This window comes from Mustela nivalis, assembly GCF_964662115.1.
Source record: "Mustela nivalis genome assembly, chromosome: X".
NCBI lineage: Eukaryota > Metazoa > Chordata > Mammalia > Carnivora > Mustelidae > Mustela > Mustela nivalis.
Genome location: NC_139040.1, coordinates 68,882,415 through 68,904,603, shown reverse-complemented (window position 1 = coordinate 68,904,603; position 22,189 = coordinate 68,882,415). Strand labels below are relative to the sequence as shown.

The 22,189-nt window shown below is 39.1% G+C and overlaps 1 protein-coding gene across 3 annotated transcripts in view; it reads left to right on the top strand.

The window, feature by feature from the left end:
* KIF4A (kinesin family member 4A) overlaps window positions 1–22,189 on the top strand; it is a 120,997-nt gene that overhangs the window by 62,997 nt on the left and 35,811 nt on the right. For all 3 annotated transcript variants that reach the window (XM_082716140.1, XM_082716138.1, XM_082716139.1), the window contains 7 exons: window positions 79–184; window positions 4,651–4,707; window positions 5,696–5,881; window positions 10,783–10,886; window positions 12,182–12,326; window positions 13,073–13,183; window positions 21,796–21,879. In XM_082716140.1, the coding sequence (XP_082572266.1) occupies window positions 79–184; window positions 4,651–4,707; window positions 5,696–5,881; window positions 10,783–10,886; window positions 12,182–12,326; window positions 13,073–13,183; window positions 21,796–21,879 (793 nt within the window). The remainder of the gene's footprint in view (window positions 1–78; window positions 185–4,650; window positions 4,708–5,695; window positions 5,882–10,782; window positions 10,887–12,181; window positions 12,327–13,072; window positions 13,184–21,795; window positions 21,880–22,189) is intronic.

Genomic DNA, 22,189 nt, shown 5'->3' with positions numbered 1-22,189 from the left:
TAACCTTTGTGTATAATCATCAATCCTCTGGTCTTTGTAGTATGATTAACCTTTGGGTTCCTCTGTTTGAATTGTCAGCCTCAAAGTGGATCTTCAGAAGTTAGTGGAAACTTTGGAAGACCAGGAATTAAAAGAAAATGTAGAGATAATTCGTAACCTACAGCACGTGATTACCCAGCTATCGGTAAGCCAAGGCGGGGCAGTGTAAATAGACATATTGCTTTCATTTGTTTCACTTGTTGCCTATACACGTGTCCAACTCTGTGCCTTTGGCTTTTCCCGAAAACAACTAGATTGTAAGCTGTTTGAGGACAGAGATCACGGATCATTGGATACGATCAGAATATTAAATTCATTCAATCAAAACACTCATAGCTTACATATGCAATGGCACATTCAGATTTCAGTACTCTACTTGAATGCTGGACACAGCAAAGGAGCAGTTGCAAAATTGCCCTGTAGCAAGGCGGTAGTCATCGACTTGTATAGTGTAAGCTAACCTAACAAGAGGGCTTGTGCCACTCCTCAATTCTAAACACACTGGGTTCTGACAGATAACTTAGAGCAACCAGAGAATACCCTAGCTCTCCTTTCTAACCAGTAATAAATTAGTTTAAATGATCGTTCTGTAAATTCCAATTTTTATTTATTTTTAGAACTACAATGGTAGTGGGGGAGGGGGTAGGCAGCAGGTATTTCTTTTTTTCCCAGAAGAAAAATTCTTACAATCCAACCACCCTAAAGACCTTTTATCTTTGGGTACCTTCTCTAGCTTAGCCCTTAGGCATATATACTTTTTTTTTTTAAGGTGAAATCATATTATGTTAAGGGACCATGGTTGGTTAAGGGGTTATTGTTGGTTTTGTTCCATCTATACCCTCTTGTTTATCATTCTGAACCCCTGACAAGTTCATAAATGACTGGTGGTAATTTCTAGCTCTTGGGCAGAGGCTTTAACTCTACCAGAACAGTGATTTCTCCATTTCAGCTCTTGCCCAGTGTTTTCTAGACTTGTCAGAACGGTACCACAGAATCAGCTACACCTGTATTTTACTCTGAAAGAGTCCATTTTAAAAATATCATACATTCTTGTTGAAGGAAGGCTTAGGATGAGTTCTAATAAACTAAATGAGTTAAGTCCCCAAAAGACTAGAAAGCAGTGTTTTAGAACAAGTAGTACTGTACAGAGCTGTCCCAAGCAGTCTGAGATTACAGCTCATTTGTCCAACACACAGACCACAGCAGTTGAGAACCTGGGCTCCAGAGCCACACAGACCCCGGTTAGAACCAAATTCTGCCACTCATTAGCTGTGTGACCTTGCTAACTACTGTATTAATATCAAGAGAAAATAGCTTAAGTAACTCCAAAAGAGGCTAAAGGCATCATTCAGCTGAAGTACTCAGGGAGCTCCTGAACTCCAGGTAACTCCCTGAGTCAAAGCAGGGTTAGAGTTTTGTAAGGTGAGAAGCGAGGGGGTGGGGTGTCCTTGTGGTTTGGCTCAGGTAGCAGTTCTGTGGTTAATTGCCGCAAAACTTCTGGTTAGAGCCTCTTCCAGTTTTTGTGCCTCTTGCTTTAATTAAGAACAATGGTGCAACCCCATCCTGCTAACTGTCCAATTATTTTCAGGGTCATTCTTGCAACCCTTATAGTTTGTTCTTTGGTTAAGGTTCACAGGTGGGAGAGGTGGCAAAGAAGGGGGAAAGGAGGCAAGGAAAACTTAAGAACCCTCTCTTTCTGTTTTAATCCTCTTACATCAGCAATGTGAGCAAAGGGTGATTAACTGCCTGGAAAATTCAGGAAGTCAGTACAGGAGAAACTGGGCTCTAAAAAATGAATAGAAGTTTGTCACACAAAGAGGAAAAGACAGCCTATATAAAAAGGTATATGCCAATGCAAAAAGGGATGAAAGTTTAGAACATAATAAGGACTTATTATTTATTTGTGGCTAAATTATAGAGTGTATGCCAGAGAATGGCTATCACAAGGTGAAATTTCACCATCAATAATTCCACTTAAATATAGCTGAAACATCTGATGGCTGAATACCTTGTGCGAGCTGCCTCAAAATTAAGATAATCTAGGTTGTGGGACCATACTGGAGCTGAAGCTTAAATGATCACAAAAGAGTGACCCAGGATACTATCATTCATGGCCACCCACTGATCTTAGAGGATTTCCCACCACCTCATTTCTGGGGCTTCGAGTCACATGGGGAGGATAAAGGAAATCCATGGAAACCAGTCGTTAACAGAAGAGAAGGCATATCTGCAGTGAGGATCTGGTGATATGACTGGTGCCTGGCGTGCCTCTAGAGAGAAGTCACTAGTGGTGGCTGACTCACAGGGACTCTGTAGAATTGCTGAATCTGCCACGAAAATTCACTTGGTGCCTGAAACAAGAAGGTACTAAAGATTGCCACAAGCTGATAAAGCCCTTCCCTGGCTTCCCTCCACTAGCACAGTTAGGCAGAGTAAACCCCTTTGCCCAGGGCTCCTGCTGGACTCTTGAATCAGAGTTCTCCATGTCTATTGTTTGGGGACCCTCCCAGCTACATATTTTTTGGAAATACACAACAACGTATCCTGTGGCTTTTATTAAGACTCACTACAGTGAAAGCAAAATGTTTCAAATGTAAGTGCTTGTGCCCTTCGTTCTGGATTAAAACTATTTTTATTTTAAGTGACGGGTGAACACCCCCCTTTTAGTGATGAAGGCAACCATTGTTCCCAAATCTTTCCCCTGGGGCTTTAAGCACTAAACTGTACCATTTCTTCCTTTAAAACACAATTCAAACAAACCTCCTTGCTATAGTCACCTGTGAGGAAATTCATGCAGTCCTTTCACTTCCCACAAAATTGAATTTTATTGTCGCTGTTTTTACCCCCTCCTCTAAGACCATTTCCATAAAAAGCATCTTGCATGCCCAGAAATGGTATGGCCTACTGCCTCCCAGTACGAACTTCATATGGGAGGGTATTGCTGGTTAATATAATATAGCTCAGTGTACCCTAGCTTGTTTCCCTGACCATCACCTTCAGCAAATCATGTATTTTTACCTTACAAGAGGTTCTCCACTGTGGCCTTAGAATGAAAGAAAGGCGGTTAGATTGAAATAAATCCTATTGTCATGTATTTGTATTTAGGATTATGAAGGCAGAATCCTTCCATGTTCATGTAGAACATGTCACCAAAGCTTAAACTTTCACATTACAAAATTTTATTGGGCCACAGACCAAAAGATAAACCCACAGTAACATGTCTTCTTCAAAGATTAACCTATCTACTTTGATCATAACCCTCTGGAAGGTACTAGAAAAAAGTCTCCAAAAGCCAGTGTTACAGGCTTTACTAATCTAGGATAGGTCTATAAGTAGGCCATTTACTGAAACTGAAAATAGGGGAGGAAAGAAGGGGTAACTGTTAACCTATAGTATATTGAAGTGCTGTTGTTCCAGAAGGGTCTCATGTCTGGCCCTTTGAAGATCATGAGTATTGTGATGATGAGAAGGGATGTGGGAACACTGGAGATTTCTCTGAATTTTCTTTGAGTCTCACTGATTGGGAATTTCTGGGCAGGGAAGTGCTTTACAAATAGCACTTAACTAAGTGCTTCTTTGCTCCTCGCCTTAAAGGTACTGAGATTCAAGTTTCAAAAACTATGTAATGTTTCACTGGACTGATCCAGACACTCTGTGCGCTTAACCCTGAATTCTTTCTTCGCTGTTGAGCCAATAGCTTCTTCACCTGTGACCTCTTTAATCATGTGACTTCCTGGAAAGAATCCTTTCTTCCCAGGGCTTGCAGAATCACTTAAACAGAAGTGGTCATCCATATGGCCCAGTGCCAAATAAAGCCTAACTAAATTTCAGTGGGGGAGAACAGAGCTCACTCGTATGACAGTCTATGAACAAATTGGTCCTAATACATGGTTTTAGGTTCCCCTTTTAGAAGGTGGTTGTTCCAATGCCCAAAAGAGGAATAGCCCTTCTCTGGAAGGGAATCAGTGCTTACTCTTTCCCTTCAAGTAACCACTACCTGGAATAGCGGTTGTATGATTGATTGGTTCTTATGTATATGAGGGAGAAAAGCTGCAGGATCTTTGTCTGACTTCATGAGCACATCTTTCTGGGGTGTCTACCTGTGAAATGTATCTCCTAGTGTAGGCCCTTTCATTCTATTCACTTTCTACTGCATTATGTTTATTTCATATGTCTGTTTTTAGGGTGGTATGTCCATGAGAACTGGCTAGACCCATATATCATAGAGGTAAACTTGGTGGTAAAAACATAAAGAAAGAGTAGAGTCTATAAAATGGGTTAAACTTTGGCCTGTGAGAACAGCTAATGTTTCACTCCAGACGATTGATCTCTGACAGAGCGGGAAAGGTGCAATAAATATGTCAATTGCCACATGACCTCCCCCCCCTTTTTTTAACAACAAGTACACAATTGACCTTATAACAAGGATAGACTTAAGAGGTGAGAACTGGCAATCTGTGGTTTGGGTGTATATATACCACAAAATGGGTCCAGCGCCTTAAACAGTCTCTACATACACTTGAAAAAAAAACTGAATAAGCAATATAAAATCCACTAGTAAGCTTCACCTCAGAGTCTCTTCCTAAACTGAAACATCATTTGTCATTGCAGGATGAAACTGTTGCTTGCATGGCTGCAGCCATTGATACTACAGTGGAACCAGAAGCTGTAAGTAATCGGCTTTGTGTAGATCTAGGAGATTTAACTGTGCCATTTCCTCAGCTGAGGAAGAGCATCCCCGATTGCTATCATTGTCCATGGAATACCTTGGAAATCCAGAAATCTTGAGTGTAAATGTCAGCTTTGGAAAACCCCTAATAGGCTCCATCTCTAATAGTATAAATTAGTGTAACCGGTGATGGATGGCAGGGCATCTCAAGGATGTCATTTTCCTTATTTGCAATCTGGCTTACAGATTCCTTGTTAGATGCTAGTATCCTGCATCTGCTGTCTAGCAAGTTAGAATGAGGAAAGGAACAAATCAGGAAATTTTGGCAGAGTCGAAAATGCATCAGAGAAGACGTGGAAGAGATTTTTTTTCTCATCATACTTTTTCTGTGGATGGGATGGATGGTTAGGAGCTAAAAGAACCAAGGAGAATATCTGGAGTGTTTGAGTTGCAAGAATAGATAAAATGTACTAGATGTTGGCTAAAGGTTATAGAGTAAAGTCAGAATGGAAGGCCAGACAATGGTTTGCTTGAGACATCTTTCCCCCCCTAAAATAAACATGTATCGGTATTTTTCATATTCTGAAAGAAGAAAGATGGATAAATCAGGTGCCAGAGGTGAGCTCTGTGAGAATAAATGAAGCCTCTTCTCCATTGCCACCATTCCTAAAGTGCCATTTCCAGAACTCTTTCTCCGTAAAGACCCCTTAGAATGAGATAAAAGCTAAGAAATGTTAGCTTAATCAATAAAGGAAAGAGCAAGAAACTTAGTGTGCTCTAGAAGGGTCAGTTAAAGGATATAAGAAATAAGGTGCCGTGAGCACAGGGAAATAGCCTAGGCTCAATTCATCTTATATGCTTAATGAAAATCTACAAGAAGCCATATTTTTAAAAGAACGGTGGTACTAGTAATGGAGAGGTGGCTGTGGACCTAAGGAACTCCAATGGCTTCTTTCTCTTACAAATTGTTATCCTGATCTTTTCTAGCAAGTGGAAACCAGTCCAGAGACTAGTAGGTCTTCTGATGCTTTCACTACCCAGCATGCTCTACGTCAAGCTCAAATGTCTAAGGAGCTTGTTGAGTTGAATAAAGCCCTAGTACTGAAAGAGGCCCTCGCCAGAAAGATGACTCAGAATGACAGCCAACTACAGCCCATTCATTTCCAGTACCAGGTAAGATATTTACTAGAGCAGCATTTGTTCATGTCTACCATCTCCCTTTAATTGTTTGGGAAGAGAACAGGCACACTGTTGGTGCTATTTGTGATGATGATGAGACAATATAATGAGCGTTGTTTTTTTTTTTCCAAAAATGATACATTCAGGATAGGAAACCTGCCATTTTGTTTCATTTAATCTAATACCTTGCCTTATGCAATGGGTATTTAATAAATAGTTTGATAACATAATAATAAATGTAGTCCCTACTTGTGGAGAAATTTTGTTCTAATAACTATACTGAGAGTCTAAGAAAGATAGATCTCTTAGTAGATGGCCTTGGTTATAATGTGAATTAGGAAGAGACTTATAATGCGTATCATTTGACTGGGCAAATGAATAGACTGTTTTTCCTAGTGGTAGTTCTAACTGGCCCCTGCTTATTAATAATCAGGTCTTTACTGAAAGACGTCTGTCTTTGGCTTTCAGGTTATTCTACAGAGTTACCCTTGCTCCAGACCTTATTTTCCACTGTAGCTCAGTGTTTCCTATCCGCCAAGTGATGTTACCAGTGCTGGTAGAGGAAAGGGTGGATTGTTTCCCTATCTAGTTATATCCTACCCCCCTCAGGTCCTGTATGCTGGTATCAAGAAATCATGATCGTGTTCATGTGTTTCTACCACCAGCTCCCCTAAATTTCCAGAGTAAAAACAAGAAAAGTGTTTCTCCTAAATAATTTTTAATGCTTTTTTCCCTTTGGGGTAGAGAATTCCCTTTGGGTATTCCAAAATAGTAACTGAGTTGCCATTAGAGGTTTTATTTCCTTCTTGTTATTACAGTCTTGTTTAACATTTTTTTTTAAGATTTTATTTATTTATCAGAGAGAGAGAGGGAGAGAGCGAGCACAGGCAGACAGAATGGCAGGCAGAGGCAGAGGGAGAAGCAGGCTCCCTGCCGAGCAAGGAGCCCGACGTGGGACTCGATCCCAGGACGCTGGGATCATGACCTGAGCCGAAGGCAGCTGCTTAACCAACTGAGCCACCCAGGCGTCCCGTTTAACATTTTTTTTAAAGATTTTTATTTATTTATTTGACAGAGAGAGATCACAAGTAGGCAGAGAGGCAGGCAGAGAGAGAGGGGGAAGCAGGCTCCCTGCTGAACAGAGAGCCTGATGCGGGGCTGGATCCCAGGACCCTGGGATCATGATCTGAGCCGAAGGCAAAGGCTTTAACCCACTGAGCCACCCAGGCTCCCCTAACATTTTTTTAAACTTAAGTTTTTGTTAATGTCAGATGTATATATATCATTTTGTAAAAACCAAACAGGGTGCCTGGGTGGCTCAGTTAGTTAAGCCGCTGCCTTCGGCTCAGGTCATGATCCCAGGGTCCTGGGATCGAGTCCCGCATCGGGCTCTTTGCTCTGCAGGGAGCCTGCTTCCTCCTTTCTCGCTCTCTCTCTGTATGTGTGTGCCTCTCTGCCTACTTGTGATCTCTCTGTGTCAAATAAATAAAATCTTTAAAAAAAAAAAAAGCCAAACAGTACAATAATCAGAAAAATAAAACCAATCCGTGCCCTACTACTTTCTCCCCTATTCCCTAGGCTTAATACTTTAAATTCTTTAAGTTGTTCCTTCTGACACTTACCTTATTTTTGTAGATAAGAGTTAGTAGTATAATACATTAATTTGAAAATTTTAGACGTTATTGCAAATCAAAACCACAATGAGGTATCACCTCATACCTGTCAGAATGACTAAAGTCAAAAACACAAGAAACAACAAGTATTGGCGAGGATGTGGAGAAAAAGGAAACTTCATGCACTGTTGATTAGAATGCAAACTGGTACAGCCACTGGGCAAAAACGTATAAAATTTCTCAAAAGATTAAAAATAGAATTACTTTAGGACCACCTTTGTGGCATAGTCAGTTAAGCACTGACTCTTGGTTTTGGCTCAGGTTGTGATCCCAGGGTCCTAGGATGGAGCCCCACATTGGGCTCCCTGCTCAGAGGGGAGCCTCCTTCTCCCTCTCCCTTTGCCCACCATTCCCCCTGCTTGTAGTGTCTCTCTCTCTTTCTCTGTAAAGTAAATAAATTTAAATCTTTTTAAAAAGTGGGGGGGAACAGGAGCGCTTGGATGGCTCAGTGGGTTAAAGCCTCTGCCTTCGGCCCAGCTCATGGTCCCAGGGTCCTGGGATCAAGTCCCACATTGGGCTCTCTGCTCAGCAGGGAGCCTGCTTCCCCCTTTCTCTCTGCCTGCCTCTCTGCCTACTTGTGATCTCTTTCTGTCAAATAAATAAATAAAATCTTTAAAAAAATAATAAAATAAAATAAAAAAGAGGAAATAAATTCTTATTGTAAACAGTACCTTTTCATCACATGTAAATCACTCTGAGAAATAAATGTAGTTTCTTGTTCTAAGTATTTTTTTAAAGATTTTATTTATTTGACAGACAGAGATCACAAGTAGGCAGAGAGGCAGGCAAAGAGAGAGAGAGGGAGAAGCAGCCTCCCCACTGAACAGAGAGCCCGATGCGGGGCCCGATCCCAGAACCCTGGGATCATTACCTGAGCTGAAGGCAGACAATGACTAAGCCATCCAGGTGCCCCCTAAGTATTTTTCTTTTTATCATTGAAGAATTGCTGTATAAAAACTTGAGGAGGTATAGGTTCTGATTAATGAAGATTGTCATGAGTTCTAGTAACCCAGGACTCAACTCCCTTTGTGGAGTCAGACAGTTTTGACTAAATGTGGCATATATTTAATGAAAAGATACTATTCCTCACCCATCCAATTGGTAAAAATTTTGAAGTCTTATAATATGAAATGTTGGTAAGGGTGTAGGGACAAGAGTACTCTCCTACTTAGCTAGCAAGAGTATAAATTGGAATAGCCACTTTAGAGGAAAATTTAGCAGCAGTATCTATGAAAATTAAAAGTGTATACTCCTGTGACTCTGTAATTCCACTTGTTCTTACCCTAGAAAAACCTTGCACATGTGCACAGAAGGCATGCACAAGAATATTTCATTATGGCAAAAACATGAGTTAGATCTATATGCAATGATAAAAATAAATCTCTAAGACTGGGAAAAAGCAAGTTACAGAATAATATATACATACAGTGTAATTCTACTTATCTTTGCACATTTCAATAGGTACATACTCACAAATATGCACATGTATATGTGTGTGTGTATATATTATTTTTCTATCTACATAAATACTCTAGACATTTGCTACAATGTACTTATGTATTTATTAGCTGTATACACACACACACACACACACATAAAGGTCTTTATGTATATGTGTGAATATCTAGAAAAAATGTCTAAAAGATCTGAACTAGGCTGATAACCATAGTTAGTTCTGGATAGGGGACTGGAATTTTGGAAGAGTAGGGCAGTAGAGGGAACATGCCCTTTATATGTATTATCTGGATTATTTTTTACCACAGTGTTTTCATGTGTTACTTCCCTAAGTATACACACACACATTATTGCCAGTTGACATATGCAAGGTAACTATAAAGAAATGAGATTGATTTTCACTGGGTACTAGTGTGGCTCAGGAGATTTTGTGGAAAACAGCTCTTGCCTATTTAGAAAACTTCTCTGATACAGCCTCACCCAACCTGCCTCTTCGTGTCATTTCAAAACTGGTCTAAGACCTGCACATAATCTTCTTGGCTAACAACCACTCATTCAGCCAGCCTCCTAAAAGTTTTTGGTTATGAGAACAGGAAGGGATCTATTGGATTTTCCTAATCTTGGAAATGACTAAAATTCAGTTTCTGAAATTCATTTCCTAAATGCATGCAGAACTGCAGTTGGTATTAAATATATATGTTTAAAGGTTCTGAATATAAGGATGTTTATGCAGCCCTTTTCTATTTACAAAATGTCATAACTTTTTATCTTACTTTATCTCCCCAACAACCCTGGAGGTAAGTAGTGTTGTTAATTTTTTACATAGATAGGGAGACTCTCGCAGGTCCCCAAGACCACCCCCAGGTTTGACGATTTGCCAGGATGACTCAAAGGACTCGGCATATAGTCATACAGCTATGAGTTATTACAGTAGAAGATAAAAAACAGAATCAGCAAAGGGAATCGGCACTTGGGGCAAAGTCTGAAGGAAACCAGATGCAAACTTCTAAGAGTCTTCTCCCAGTGGAGTAACACAATATGTATTATTTAATTCCTCTAGCAATGGGTTGTGACAACATGTGTGAAATGTTGTCTATCAGGAAAGCTCCCTGGAGTCTAGGAGTCCAGGGATTTTTTTTAAGGTTTTGTTTTCATTCCAGTGAGTTAACATACAGTGTAATATTAGTTTCAGGTATATAATATGGTGATTCAAAAATTCCATACAACACCCTGTGCTCATCACAAGTGCCCTCCTTAATCCCCATCACCCATTTCACCCATCCCTTCACCCACCCCCCCTCTGGTAGCCATCAGTTTGTTCTGTATGGTTAATGGTCTCTTGCTTGGCATAATGAGTCACTCTTATCAAAAGGATGGAAACCCTATCAAAACCCAAGTTTGCACACCTGAGCCAAAGACCAGTCTTGCAAGCAAAGCTTTTTTAAGAACAGCAATATCAGGCCTGCTATATTAACTCTTTTCTGCATAGAAACTAAGGCTAAAAGGAGATGAAATGACTTCCCTTAAGATATTTAGATATTAAATGCTAGACTCATGGTTCAAACCCAGGCTTTTGGATTCCAAGTTTATACTTTTCCCACGATGTAACTTTAATTTCCTTAAATCTAGTACAGATGTTTTTAGTGTGCGATTGAAGTGGTAAAATTGAATACATAATTCCTCAAGAGATGGAATGTTGAAGTGATTTTCTTTATTTTAAGTGAGTCTCTTCCCGTGCTTTCTAATGCTTTCTCTCTATGTTTCTAGGATAACATAAAAAATCTAGAAGTAGAAGTCATCAATCTGCAAAAGGAAAAAGAAGAATTGGTTCTTGAACTTCAGACAACAAAGAAGGATGTCAACCAAGCCAAGTAAGAATATATCCAATAAGTATTATGTCAAGTCCTTACTATGTATAAGGAGTTATAAAGGAAATAGAGAAGAAAGGAGCCATTTTCTGCCCCCACAGGGTTTACACCTAGTTGTGGAGAGGAGATCTCAACAGAAGAAAAGTTAATTGAGATTTATAACAGTACCTCATGATGTCAGTAAAAGAATGCCATAGCAGCATGTGCTTAGTAGCTAGATAAATTTCCTAGGCAGTAATTGCTTCAAGAGTTTAGAGTCAGGAGATACCAGTTTAGCTCAGCATAATCAAGAAAGGCTTTATGAGAAGTTAGCATTTGAGCTGGATTCTGAAAGATTATTAGACCTACCTGACAGCTACAGTTTCTTTGTCCCTGCACTGATGGCCAAATTAGCTTGTCAATAGAATTAATGTCCAGGCTAGTAAATCAAAGAACAATCTAGCCATCCTTTAGTCAGTTAGGAATGAAATCAAGGGGCACCTGGGTGGCTCAGTTGGTTAAGTGACTGCCTTCAACTCAGGTCATGATCCCAGGGTCCTGGGATTGAGCCCCACATCTGGCTCCTTGTTCAGCGGGGAGCCTGCTCGTGCTCTCTCTCTTTCTCTGTATCAAATAAATAAATAAAAATTCTTTAAAAGGGGGGGGATAAAATCAAGACAGAGGTGCCCAGGGTGGCTCAGTCAGTTAAATGTCAGACTCTTGATCTCAGCTTAGGTCTAAATCTCAAGGTCATGAGTTCAAGCCCTACTTTGGGCCCCACGCTGGGCATGAAACCTACTTAAAAAGATAATAATAAAGAATAAAACCAGGACAGATAACCAGAATATCCTCCTCTTCCTCAGACCTCTTCCTCATTGACTATTCTACCTTCTTTTTACTCAGTGACTCAATTATATCTCTGTTAAGTCTAAAGATCATGTTCTTAAATGTTATGCTGAATGTTTGCTTTCTATCTCAGACTAGTATAATAATCATTAGAATTATTCCTTTACAGCTAAACTAAAGTGAAATATCCTCAAAGAACCATCCTTTTAGCATAGTGGGGGGAGTGATATATTGAGTCAATTGCATTGCTATACACTCAAAAAATCTGTTGTTTTATTCTTTGTATTGAGCTTCCATTATTGAGACCATTTGGGTGGTTATTCTTTATTTAAAGATGACTATGTGACCAGTCATCTCATATATATATATATATATATATATATCAGGATTGTGAACCTGGGAGTCAAATACTATGTCTTTTGAAGTCAGGCTTTGCTGCTCCTAGTCTTCATTCCCATGGCATCTGTTTTTAGGTTGAGTGAGCGCCGCCGTAAACGTCTCCAGGAGCTAGAGGGTCAAATGGCTGATCTGAAGAAGAAACTGAATGAACAGTCCAAACTCCTGAAGCTGAAAGAATCCACAGAGCATACCGTTTCCAAACTGAACCAGGAGATACGGGTAACAAACTCTCATCCTTGGGTTTATTTCATTAAAACTTACAAACATAGGTGTTCCATTTAGAATTATACTACAGAGGTGTTGTCAGGTGAGAAAGTAGCAGGCAGGGCCATCATTTCAAATGTGTGACCCTCCACAAATGTCTTTTTTACAGGACATTGTCCTGGTAGTCACCGAGAATCTGAATGACAAAACCCTGCTTGAGCATTCAGGTGCTTAATGTGAGCATCTGGGAAACCAAAGGAGAAAGATATCTTGATATTTTGTGGTGATATACTAACCACCTTCTATGATTATGTACAATTATTTTGTAAAGTAGTTGCAAATTGAGGACACCTGGAAAATATTTTCAGCCATTGAATATCGGACTTCTGACATCTGCGAGTTGGAGTCACTGGCTGCTTATGCTGAAACCTTTAGAATCCACTGGTTGCTAGGTGGATTTGTCCTTGAGGCTTAGGAGATATTTCCTTGAAATTTCATTTATATACAAAGAATTTCAGACTGAATTTAGCTGTTGGTACTTTTTTTTTTAATTTCTTCAGCGTGTTCCTTTGTGTAGTCTATACTTGGAAACCCCTTGCAAGCATAGCAGGGCTACTGCAAGCCTAATCAGAAAATCTGTTGGCAGCTTTCTCAGCTTAGCTCTGGGTTTTCTCTCTTCTTAATAGTTAGTCTATCCATCTGCACATCAGCCTAGAATAAGTGCAGATGACTAGTACTTGTACTGGGTTTTGTTTTTACAGTTGATGAAAAGCCAGCGGGTACAGTTAATGCGTCAGATGAAAGAGGATGCTGAGAAGTTTAGACAGTGGAAACAACAAAAAGACAAAGAAGTAATCCAGTTAAAAGAACGAGTAAGTAACTACAACTTTTCAAAGGCCCACCTCATAAACCCTTCTCTGGGCTGATTAACATTAAAGCTTTTCTTCAAACAACTGGTTATCTCCAAAAAAATGTGACACATTCATAAAGTTAACAGGTATTTCTTAAACATCTACCACGTGCAAGGTACTACCCACTAGATACCATGGAAAATAGAAAAATGAGTAGTATATGAACTCTTCACTTGAAGAATGTCTTAATCTAAATGGGAAGGTGAGACATAGCATGGTTTTCTCTCACTGAAGGAATAAAGAGATCTGTGCTTTACGAAAGGCCTAAAACACCAAGGCAATTAGGAAATGAAAGCATATTTCCAGTTAGAGTGAAAACATGACAGCTGAACAGGCCTTGAATAATAGGGAGGATTTTGATAGAGACAGGTACAGGCATTCCAGATAGATGGAACAGCAGGAGCAAAGACAGAGATGACAGCTTTGTAAGCATATTCAAGGAATGATGAATGGTCCTGGTGGGATGAAGGATAGTAGAAGATTCCATCAGAAAGACAAAATGAAGCTGGATTGTTAAAGATCTAAGAAGTTTGAACTTTATATTGTTAGCAGCGTAAAGATTTTTAAGGTTTTTGAGAAACAAAGTGATTATCAGCCAAGTACGGCTTTAGAAAGATACATCTGAGAGTAACATGTTTAACAAACTGAAGTATTGAGAAACTGAAGGCCAGAACACAAGTTAAGAACATATCACGTCATCCAGAAAGATAGTAAGGGCCTGAATTAGAGTAGTAACAGTATTCTTGGAAAGGACATTGATATGAGCACATTTTTAGAACTGGCCAGAATGTGATACATTGGGTCAAGAAATAAGGAAAAGTTCTTTTTGAATGGTGGCAAGAGTAGCTTTGTGAACACTCTTCTCGGCAAAAGAAGCATAACTAGTGAAATGTATTTTTAAAAAAGCCATTAGAAGTCTCTATATGTCCTGAAGGGCATATAGCAAAGAAAATGTCTTCAAGGAAATCTAGTAACCCTCAGTAAGAAGCAAGGGTCTATGGCCCTTGAACCACAATCAGCTCACTCCCCTCACTCCTCAACTTCTAGTCTATGACTATGGTTTCCTCTGTTTCATCCCCCCCACCCTCAGCTTCATGTTGCTGAGGTTCTATTTCAGGCAAGAGCAACCAAGATGGTCTAGGGATCCTTTCTCATACCCAGCCCATGTGTGTAGGACAGAAGCTCTACTCCTGCTACAGAAGGCCAGGAGTACTAGGGCCTGATTACCCCAACCCATCTAATCATAGGATGGTAGGTTCCATGTCAGGAGAGGCAAGCCAAGAAAAACAGTGTATGGCCCCTGCCCAGCACCCCCTCATAGAAGAGAGAAATCACTCAGGGAAGTGGGCTACTATCCCCCACTCCCCAGGCCTGAGCAGTGGTACAGAGGTTCTGCCAAGCAGGAGGGCAGGCCACTGGACTAGCCATAGGAATGCAGCCCTCCCTGAGGGGCTCTCTTTATTTGGGGACAGAGTTTGGGGAAGTTAAGACCTAAAGGAGCTGTCAAAAATCATGGAAACGTTGGTGGTGACCAATTAAGAGTGGTAGCTCTGCAAGAACAATAAGTGAAACAACAGTAAAAATATTCAAAGATATAATGGCTAAAATTTTTCTAAATTTGCTGCAAAAAAAAAAAAATCTACACATCTAGGAAGCTCAATGAAGTCCAAAATAAATGCAAAGGTATCCACACGAAGGCACATTATGTCAAAATGTCAAAAGGCAAAGACAAAAAAAAATTTGACAGCCCAAGATAGAATGACTTAGCACATACAAACAAACCCCAATAAAATTGACAGCCAAATTCTCATTAAAAACAGTGGAGGCCAGAAGACGGAGGCAACGTATTCAAAGTGCTGAAGTCAAATACTACCAACCAAGGATTTTATAGACCATGAAGTTTTCTTTTAAAAATGAAGAGAAGGGGCACCTGGGTGGCTCATTCAGTTAAGTGTTTGCCTTCAACTCAGGTCGTGATCCCAGGGTTCTGGGATCAAGCCCAGCATCAGGCTCCCTGCTTGGCGGGGAGCCTGCTTCTCCCTCTCCCTCTATCCCTCTGCCTGCTTATGCTCTCTCTTGCTCTCAAATGAATAAACCCCAACAGACAAATGGATAAAAAAGAGATGGTCCATATATACAATGAAATATTATGCCTCCATCAGAAATGATATACCCAACTTTTGTATCAACATGGATGGGACTGGAGGAGATTATGCTAAGTCAAGCAGAGAAAGTCAATTATCATATAGTTTCACTTACTTGTGGAGCATAAGGAATAACATGAAGGACATTAGGAGAAGGAGAGAAAAAGTGAATTGGGGGAAATCAGAGAGGAAGATGAACCATGAGAGACTGTGGACTCTGAGAAACAAACTGAGGGTTTTGGAAGGGAGGGGGATAGGCATTAGGTGAGCCTGGTGGTGGGTATTAAGGAGGGCACGTATTGCATGGAGCACTGGGTGTGATGCATAACCAATGAATCTTAGAACACTGAAAAAATAAAATTAAATTTAAAAAAAAGAAATAAAGACATTTCCAGATAAACAAATGCTAAGTGATCTTATTTTGGCAGACCTACCTTACAAGAAATACTAAAAGAACTTTAGACTGAAAGCCAGTGATACTAGACAGTAATTAGAATCAACACACACACACACACACACAGAAAACACAAAGAGTACCAGTAAAGGTATTATTATTGTGGGTAATTCTAAAAGTATAGTTGTGTATTTCTTCTCCCTTCTTTTAACTGATTTAAAAAGCAATTATATAAAATAGTGTTTATGTAATTGTATTGTTGGGCCTATAACATATAGAAATATAGTATATTTGACAAAGTAGGTGACTGGGAGCAAAGTTGTATTTGAGTAAAGAAATGGCATTAGGTGGTAACATGAATCTATTGGAAGAAACGAGGAGAGCCAGAAATGGTAAATAAGAACAAATTCTATAAATATATATTTGTTCTTCTTTTATCTCAGCTTATTCAAAGCATAAATTATATAAAGTAACAATAATAATGAATTATGTGGTTATATAGAGTTATAATTTACATAACAATCAGCATAAAAGGGAAGAGAACAGAGCTATATAGGAATTATGTTTCTATATATCACTGAAATTAAGTTAATATAAATCTGAAGTATATTCTGATAAGATGTATATTATAAATACTAAGGCAATCATTAAGATCATAACTCAAGGATCACCTGGGTGGCTCAGTTAAGCATCTGCCTTCAGCTTAGGTCATGATCCCAGGGTCCTGGGATTGAGCCCTGCAATGGGCTTCCTACTCAGTGGGAGGCCTGCTTTTCCCTCTCCCTCTGCCTGCTGCTCCCCCTGCTTGTGTGTACTCTCTTTGTCAAATAAATAAATAAAATCTTTTTAAAAAGAAAATAACTCAAAAATAGAGTGAAATAATCATTGAGGGAATCAATACACTACCCTAAAAAATATTCACTTAATGTAAAAGAAAATAGTAAAGGAAGAATGGAAGAACAAAAAAAATACATTTTTTAAAAAGTAAACTTGAAAAGATTATTCCAAACATATCAATAATAACATAAAGTGAATAGATTAAACCGTCTACTCAAAAGGTAGAAATTGGGGGCGCCTGGGTGGCTCAGTGGGTTAAGCCGCTGCCTTCGGCTCGGGTCATGATCTCGGGGTCCTGAGATCGAGTCCCGCATCGGGCTCTCTGCTCAGCAGGGAGCCTGCTTCTCTCTCTCTCTCTCTCTCTCTGCCTGCCTCTCCATCTACTTGTGATTTCTCTCTGTCAAATAAATAAATAAATAAAATATTTTTAAAAAAAAGGTAGAAATTGTCAGTCTGGATTTAAAAAATCCAAGATTTGGGGCGCCTGGGTGGCTCAGTGGGTTAAAGCCTCTGCCTTCAGCTCGGGTGGTGATCTCAGGGTCCTGGGATCAAACCCTGCGTTGGGCTCCTCTCTGCTTAGCAGGGAGCCTGCTTCCCTCTCTCTCTCTGCCTGCCTCTCTACCTACTTGTTATCTGTCTGTCAAATAAATAAATAAAATATTTTTTTTAATAAAATAAAAAATCCAAGATTTATAACAAGATATGCTGTCTACAGAAGACACATAATGGATTCAAAGATACAAAGAAGCTGAAAGTAAACATTGGAAAAAGATCTACCATTGAAACACCAACTATAAAAAAGCTGATGTGGCTATACAGTCAAAATACACTTTAAAACCCAAAATATTACTAGAAATAGAAAGGAACATGTTATAATGATACAAGAGTCAATCCATCAGGAAGATATAACAATTATTTTAAAAAATATGCACCTAACAACAAAGCCTCAAAATATGTGAAGCAAACACCAACAGAAATGAAGGGAGAAATAGATAAATCAATAATAATATTTGGATATTTCAGTACCTCACTTTCAAAAATGGATAGAACAACTAGGCACAAGAACAGCAAGGATATCAAAGACTTAACAATACAATAAACTAACTAGACCTAATAGACATCTATAGACTACTCCAACAATAGCAGGGTATACAGTCTTCTCAAGAACACATAGGACATTTCTCCAGGATAGTCTGTATGTTAGGCCATAAAACATGCCTTGCTAAGTTTAAAAGGAAAAAAAAATAAGCTTAAAAGGAATAAAATAATATAAAGTATACTTTCCAACCACAGTGGGATGAAATAAATAACAGAAGGGAATTTGGGAAATTCACCAATATGAGGAAATTAAACAACATAGTCCTAATTAAATAAAAGCTCAAAAAGGAAGTCACATGAAAAAAAATTTTTTTAAAGATTTTATTTATTTATTTGACAGACAGAGATCACAAGTAGGCAGAGAGGCAGGCAGAGAGAGAGAGAGAGGGAAGCAGGCTTCCTGCGGAGCAGAGAGCCCGATGCGGGGCTCGATCCCAGGACCCTGAGATCATGACCCGAGCCGAAGGCAGCAGCCCAAACCACTGAGCCACCCAGGTGCCCCACATGAAAATTTTTTGATGAATAAAAGCAAAGACATAATATACCAAAATTTATGGGTCGCAGTTAGACCAGTATTTAGAGAGAAATCTGTAGCTGTTAATGCCTATATTAAAAATGAATAAACATCCCAAATTAGTAACCTAGACTTCCACTTTAAGACATTGAAAAAAGAAAAATGAGCAAACTTAACCCAAAGCTAGCAGATGGACAGAAATGTTAAAGGTTAGAGTGGAAATTAATACAATAGAGAATGGAAAAAAAATAATAGAGAAAATCCGTAAAACCAAAAATTGGACCTTGGAAATGATTGACAAATAAGGACAAATCTTTAGGTAGCCTTAAGAAAAAGAGAGAGAAGATTTATTACTAAAATTAGGAATAAAGAGAGGACATCAGGGGCGCCTGGGTGGGTCAGTGGGTTAAGCCGCTGCCTTCGGCTCAGGTCATGATCCCAGAGTCCTGGGATCGAGCCCCGCATCGGGCTCTCTGCTCAGCAGGGAGCCTGCTTCCTCCTCTCTCTCTGCCTGCCTCTCTGCCTGCTTGTGATCTCTCTCTGTCAAATAAATAAATAAAATCTTTAAGAAAAAAAAAAAAGAGAGGACATCACTACTAGTTTTCAGAATGAAAGGATCTTAAGGGAATACTATGAACAACTCTATGCCAACAAATTAAATAGCCTAAATGAAATGGGAAAAATTTTGAAAGATACCAATTACTAAAACTGACTCAAGAAGAAATAGAAAATCTTTACAGGCCCATAACAAGAGATTAATTTACTAATTTAAAACTTCCCAGAGGGCACCTGGGTGGCTCAGTGGATTAAGCCTCTGCCTTCAGCTCAGGTCATGGTCTCAGGGTCCTGGGATTGAGGCCCACATCGGGCTCTCTGCTCAGCAGAGAGCCTGCTTCCTCCTATCTCTCTGCCTGCGTCTCCGCCTACTTGTGATCTCTTGCTCTCTGTCAAATAAATAAATAAAATCTTAAAAAAAAAAAAAAACTTCCCAGAAAGGGGGCGCCTGGGTGGCTTAGTCGGTTAGGCTTCTGATTCCTGATTTTGGCTCAGGTCGTGATTTCAGGGTCCTGGGATCAAGCCCCGATTTGGATTCTGTGCTCAGCAGACAATCTATATGAGGATTCTCTCTTCGTCTGCTCCTCCTTCTACCCCTCTCCCTGCACTCATGTGTGCATTCACTCTCTTGAATGAATGAATGAATGAATGAATGAATGAATGAATGACTTACCAGAAAGAAAAGCCCTGGCCTGGATGGCTTCACTGGTGAGTTCTATCAGACATTTAAAGAAGAAATGATAACAAATTTTCAGAAACTATTCCAAAAAAACAGAAGCAGGGAAACATTTCCCAGCTCATTCTATGAGGCCAATACTTCTTGAAACCAAAACCAAAGATATCACAAGAAAACTATAGACAAATATCTCCTATAAATATAGATATGAGGGACGCCTGGGTGGCTCAGTTGATTAAGCAGCTGCCTTTGGCTCAGGTCATGATCCCAGCGTCCTGGGATCGAGTCCCACATCAGGCTCCTTGCTCGGCAGGGAGCCTGCTTCTCCATCTGTCTCTGCCTGCCATTCTGTCTGCCTGTTCTCGTTCTCGCTCCCTCTCTCTCTGACAAATAAAATCTTTTTTAAAAATCTATAAAAAAATATATAGATGAGAAAGTCTTCAACATAATACTAATAAATTGAATCTAGCAACATACAAAAAGAATGATATACCGTGACCAAGTAGGGTTCATATGGGGAAAAAAAAAGATGTAAGCCTTCCTTAACATCTGAAAATCAGTTGGTATATTACACCATATCAGTAGAATAAAGGACAAGAACCACATGATTATCTCAGCAGACAAAAAACACATTTGACAAAATCCATCACCCTTTCATAATAAAAACACTCAGGAAACTAGGGAACTTCCTTAACCTGTTAAAGGGCATTTATGAAAAACCTTCAGGTGACATCATAATAGGGAAAAAAAAAAAAAGAATACTTTCCCCCTAAGATCAGGAACAAGAGAAGAATATCCCTTCTTGTCACTTTTATTCCACATTGTCCTGAAGGTTCTAGCCAGGACACTTAGGCAAGAAAAATATATAAAAGACATCCAGATTGTAAAGGAAGAAGCAAAACTCTCTGTTAGCAGGTAACATGATTGTGTATGTATAAAATACTAGAGAATCTACTAAAAAACTAGGAAAACTAATATATGAATTCGGCAAGGTTGGAGGATATAAGCTCAATGTACAAAATTCAGTTGTATTTCTATACACTAGAAATGAATTTGAAAATGAAAACAATTCCATTTACAATAGCATCAGTAAGAATAAAATGGTTAGGAATAAACTTACAAAGGTAAAACTTATACACTAAATTCTATAAAACATCATTGAATTAAATAAGTAAATAGAAGGATGGCCCATGTTCATGGCTGGAAGACTTAATAATCTTAAGATGGAATATCTCCCCCTCCTAAGAGAAAACATGGAATACTCTCCAGATTGAGCTACAGATTTAGTACAATCTCAGTCAAAATTCCTACTGGCTTATTTGCAGAAATTCACATGCTGGTCCTAAAATTCATATGGAAAGGAAAGTGATCCAGAATAGTCATAACAATCCTGAAAGAGAAGAGTAAGTTTGGAGATGTCACATTTCCTGTTGGTAATACATCCATCACCTCACATAGTTACCTATTTTTTTTCAGTGTGAAGAGAGCACTTAAGATATACTCCTTAGCAGATTTCAAGCATACAATCCAGTATTACTAACTATAGTCACTATTATATATAGATCCCCAGAACTTACTCATTTTATCACTGAAAGTTTGCACCCTCTGACCAACTTTTCCCTGCTTTCCCCACCCCCAGTTCCTGGTAACCACTAATACTCTGGTTCTATGAGTTTGACTTTTTTAGATTACACATATAAGTGAGATCATACAGTATTTGTCTTTCATAGTTTGGTTTATGTCAGTTAACCATTATGACCTTTGGGTTCATCCATGTTGTTGCAAATGGCAGAATTTCCTTTTTTTTTTTTAAGATTTTATTTATTTATTTGAGAGAGAGACAGTGAGAGAGAACATGAGAGGCGAGAAGGTCAGAGGGAGAAGCAGACTCCCCATGGAGCTGGGAGCCCGATGCAGGACTCGATCCCGGGACTCTAGGACCATGACCTGAGCCGAAGGCAGTTGCTCAACCAACTGAGCCACCCAGGCGCCCCAGAATTTCCTTTTTGTTGGTGGCTGAATAATATTCCGTCATGTACATATACCTCATTTTCTTTATCCATTCATCTGTCAACACTTATGTTGTTTCCGTATCTTGGTTACTATGAATAATGCTGCAATGAATATGAGAATGCAGATACCTCTTCAAGATACTGATTTCATATTTCATTTCCTTTGAATATATACCTAGTAGTTGGATTGCTAGATTATATGGTAGTTCTATTTTTATTTTTTGAGGGACCTCAATAATGTTTTTCATAATGACTATTACATTGAAAGGCTCTTTAGTTATATTATAAGGTTTTATGTTAGCTAGCTTAATTGCAATTAACAGCCTGACTTTTTTCTTGTCAGGACCGTAAGAGGCAATATGAACTGCTCAAACTTGAAAGAAACTTCCAGAAACAGTCTAATGTGCTCAGACGTAAAACTGAGGAGGTAAGAAAATCCAATCTACTAAGTCAAGAAACTTCCAGAAAAATCTAATTTACTCAGACATAAAACCAAGGAGGTAAGAAAATCCAATCTACTAGGTCACCTTCAGGCTTAGGTGCTGATAAAGTAATATCCCTTAATTGAGCCAGTGTCCTGAGAAACCAGTGATACCAATCTTGGCCAGCAATTCCTTAGTCTTAATCCCTGTGTGTATGTCATGAACTGTGAGCAGAAAAAATCTGAAGAAAATGGTACTATTCAAATAAGGATTTTTTTTTTTCCAATTGGGCTTGCTTCTTTCCAAAAAAAAAAA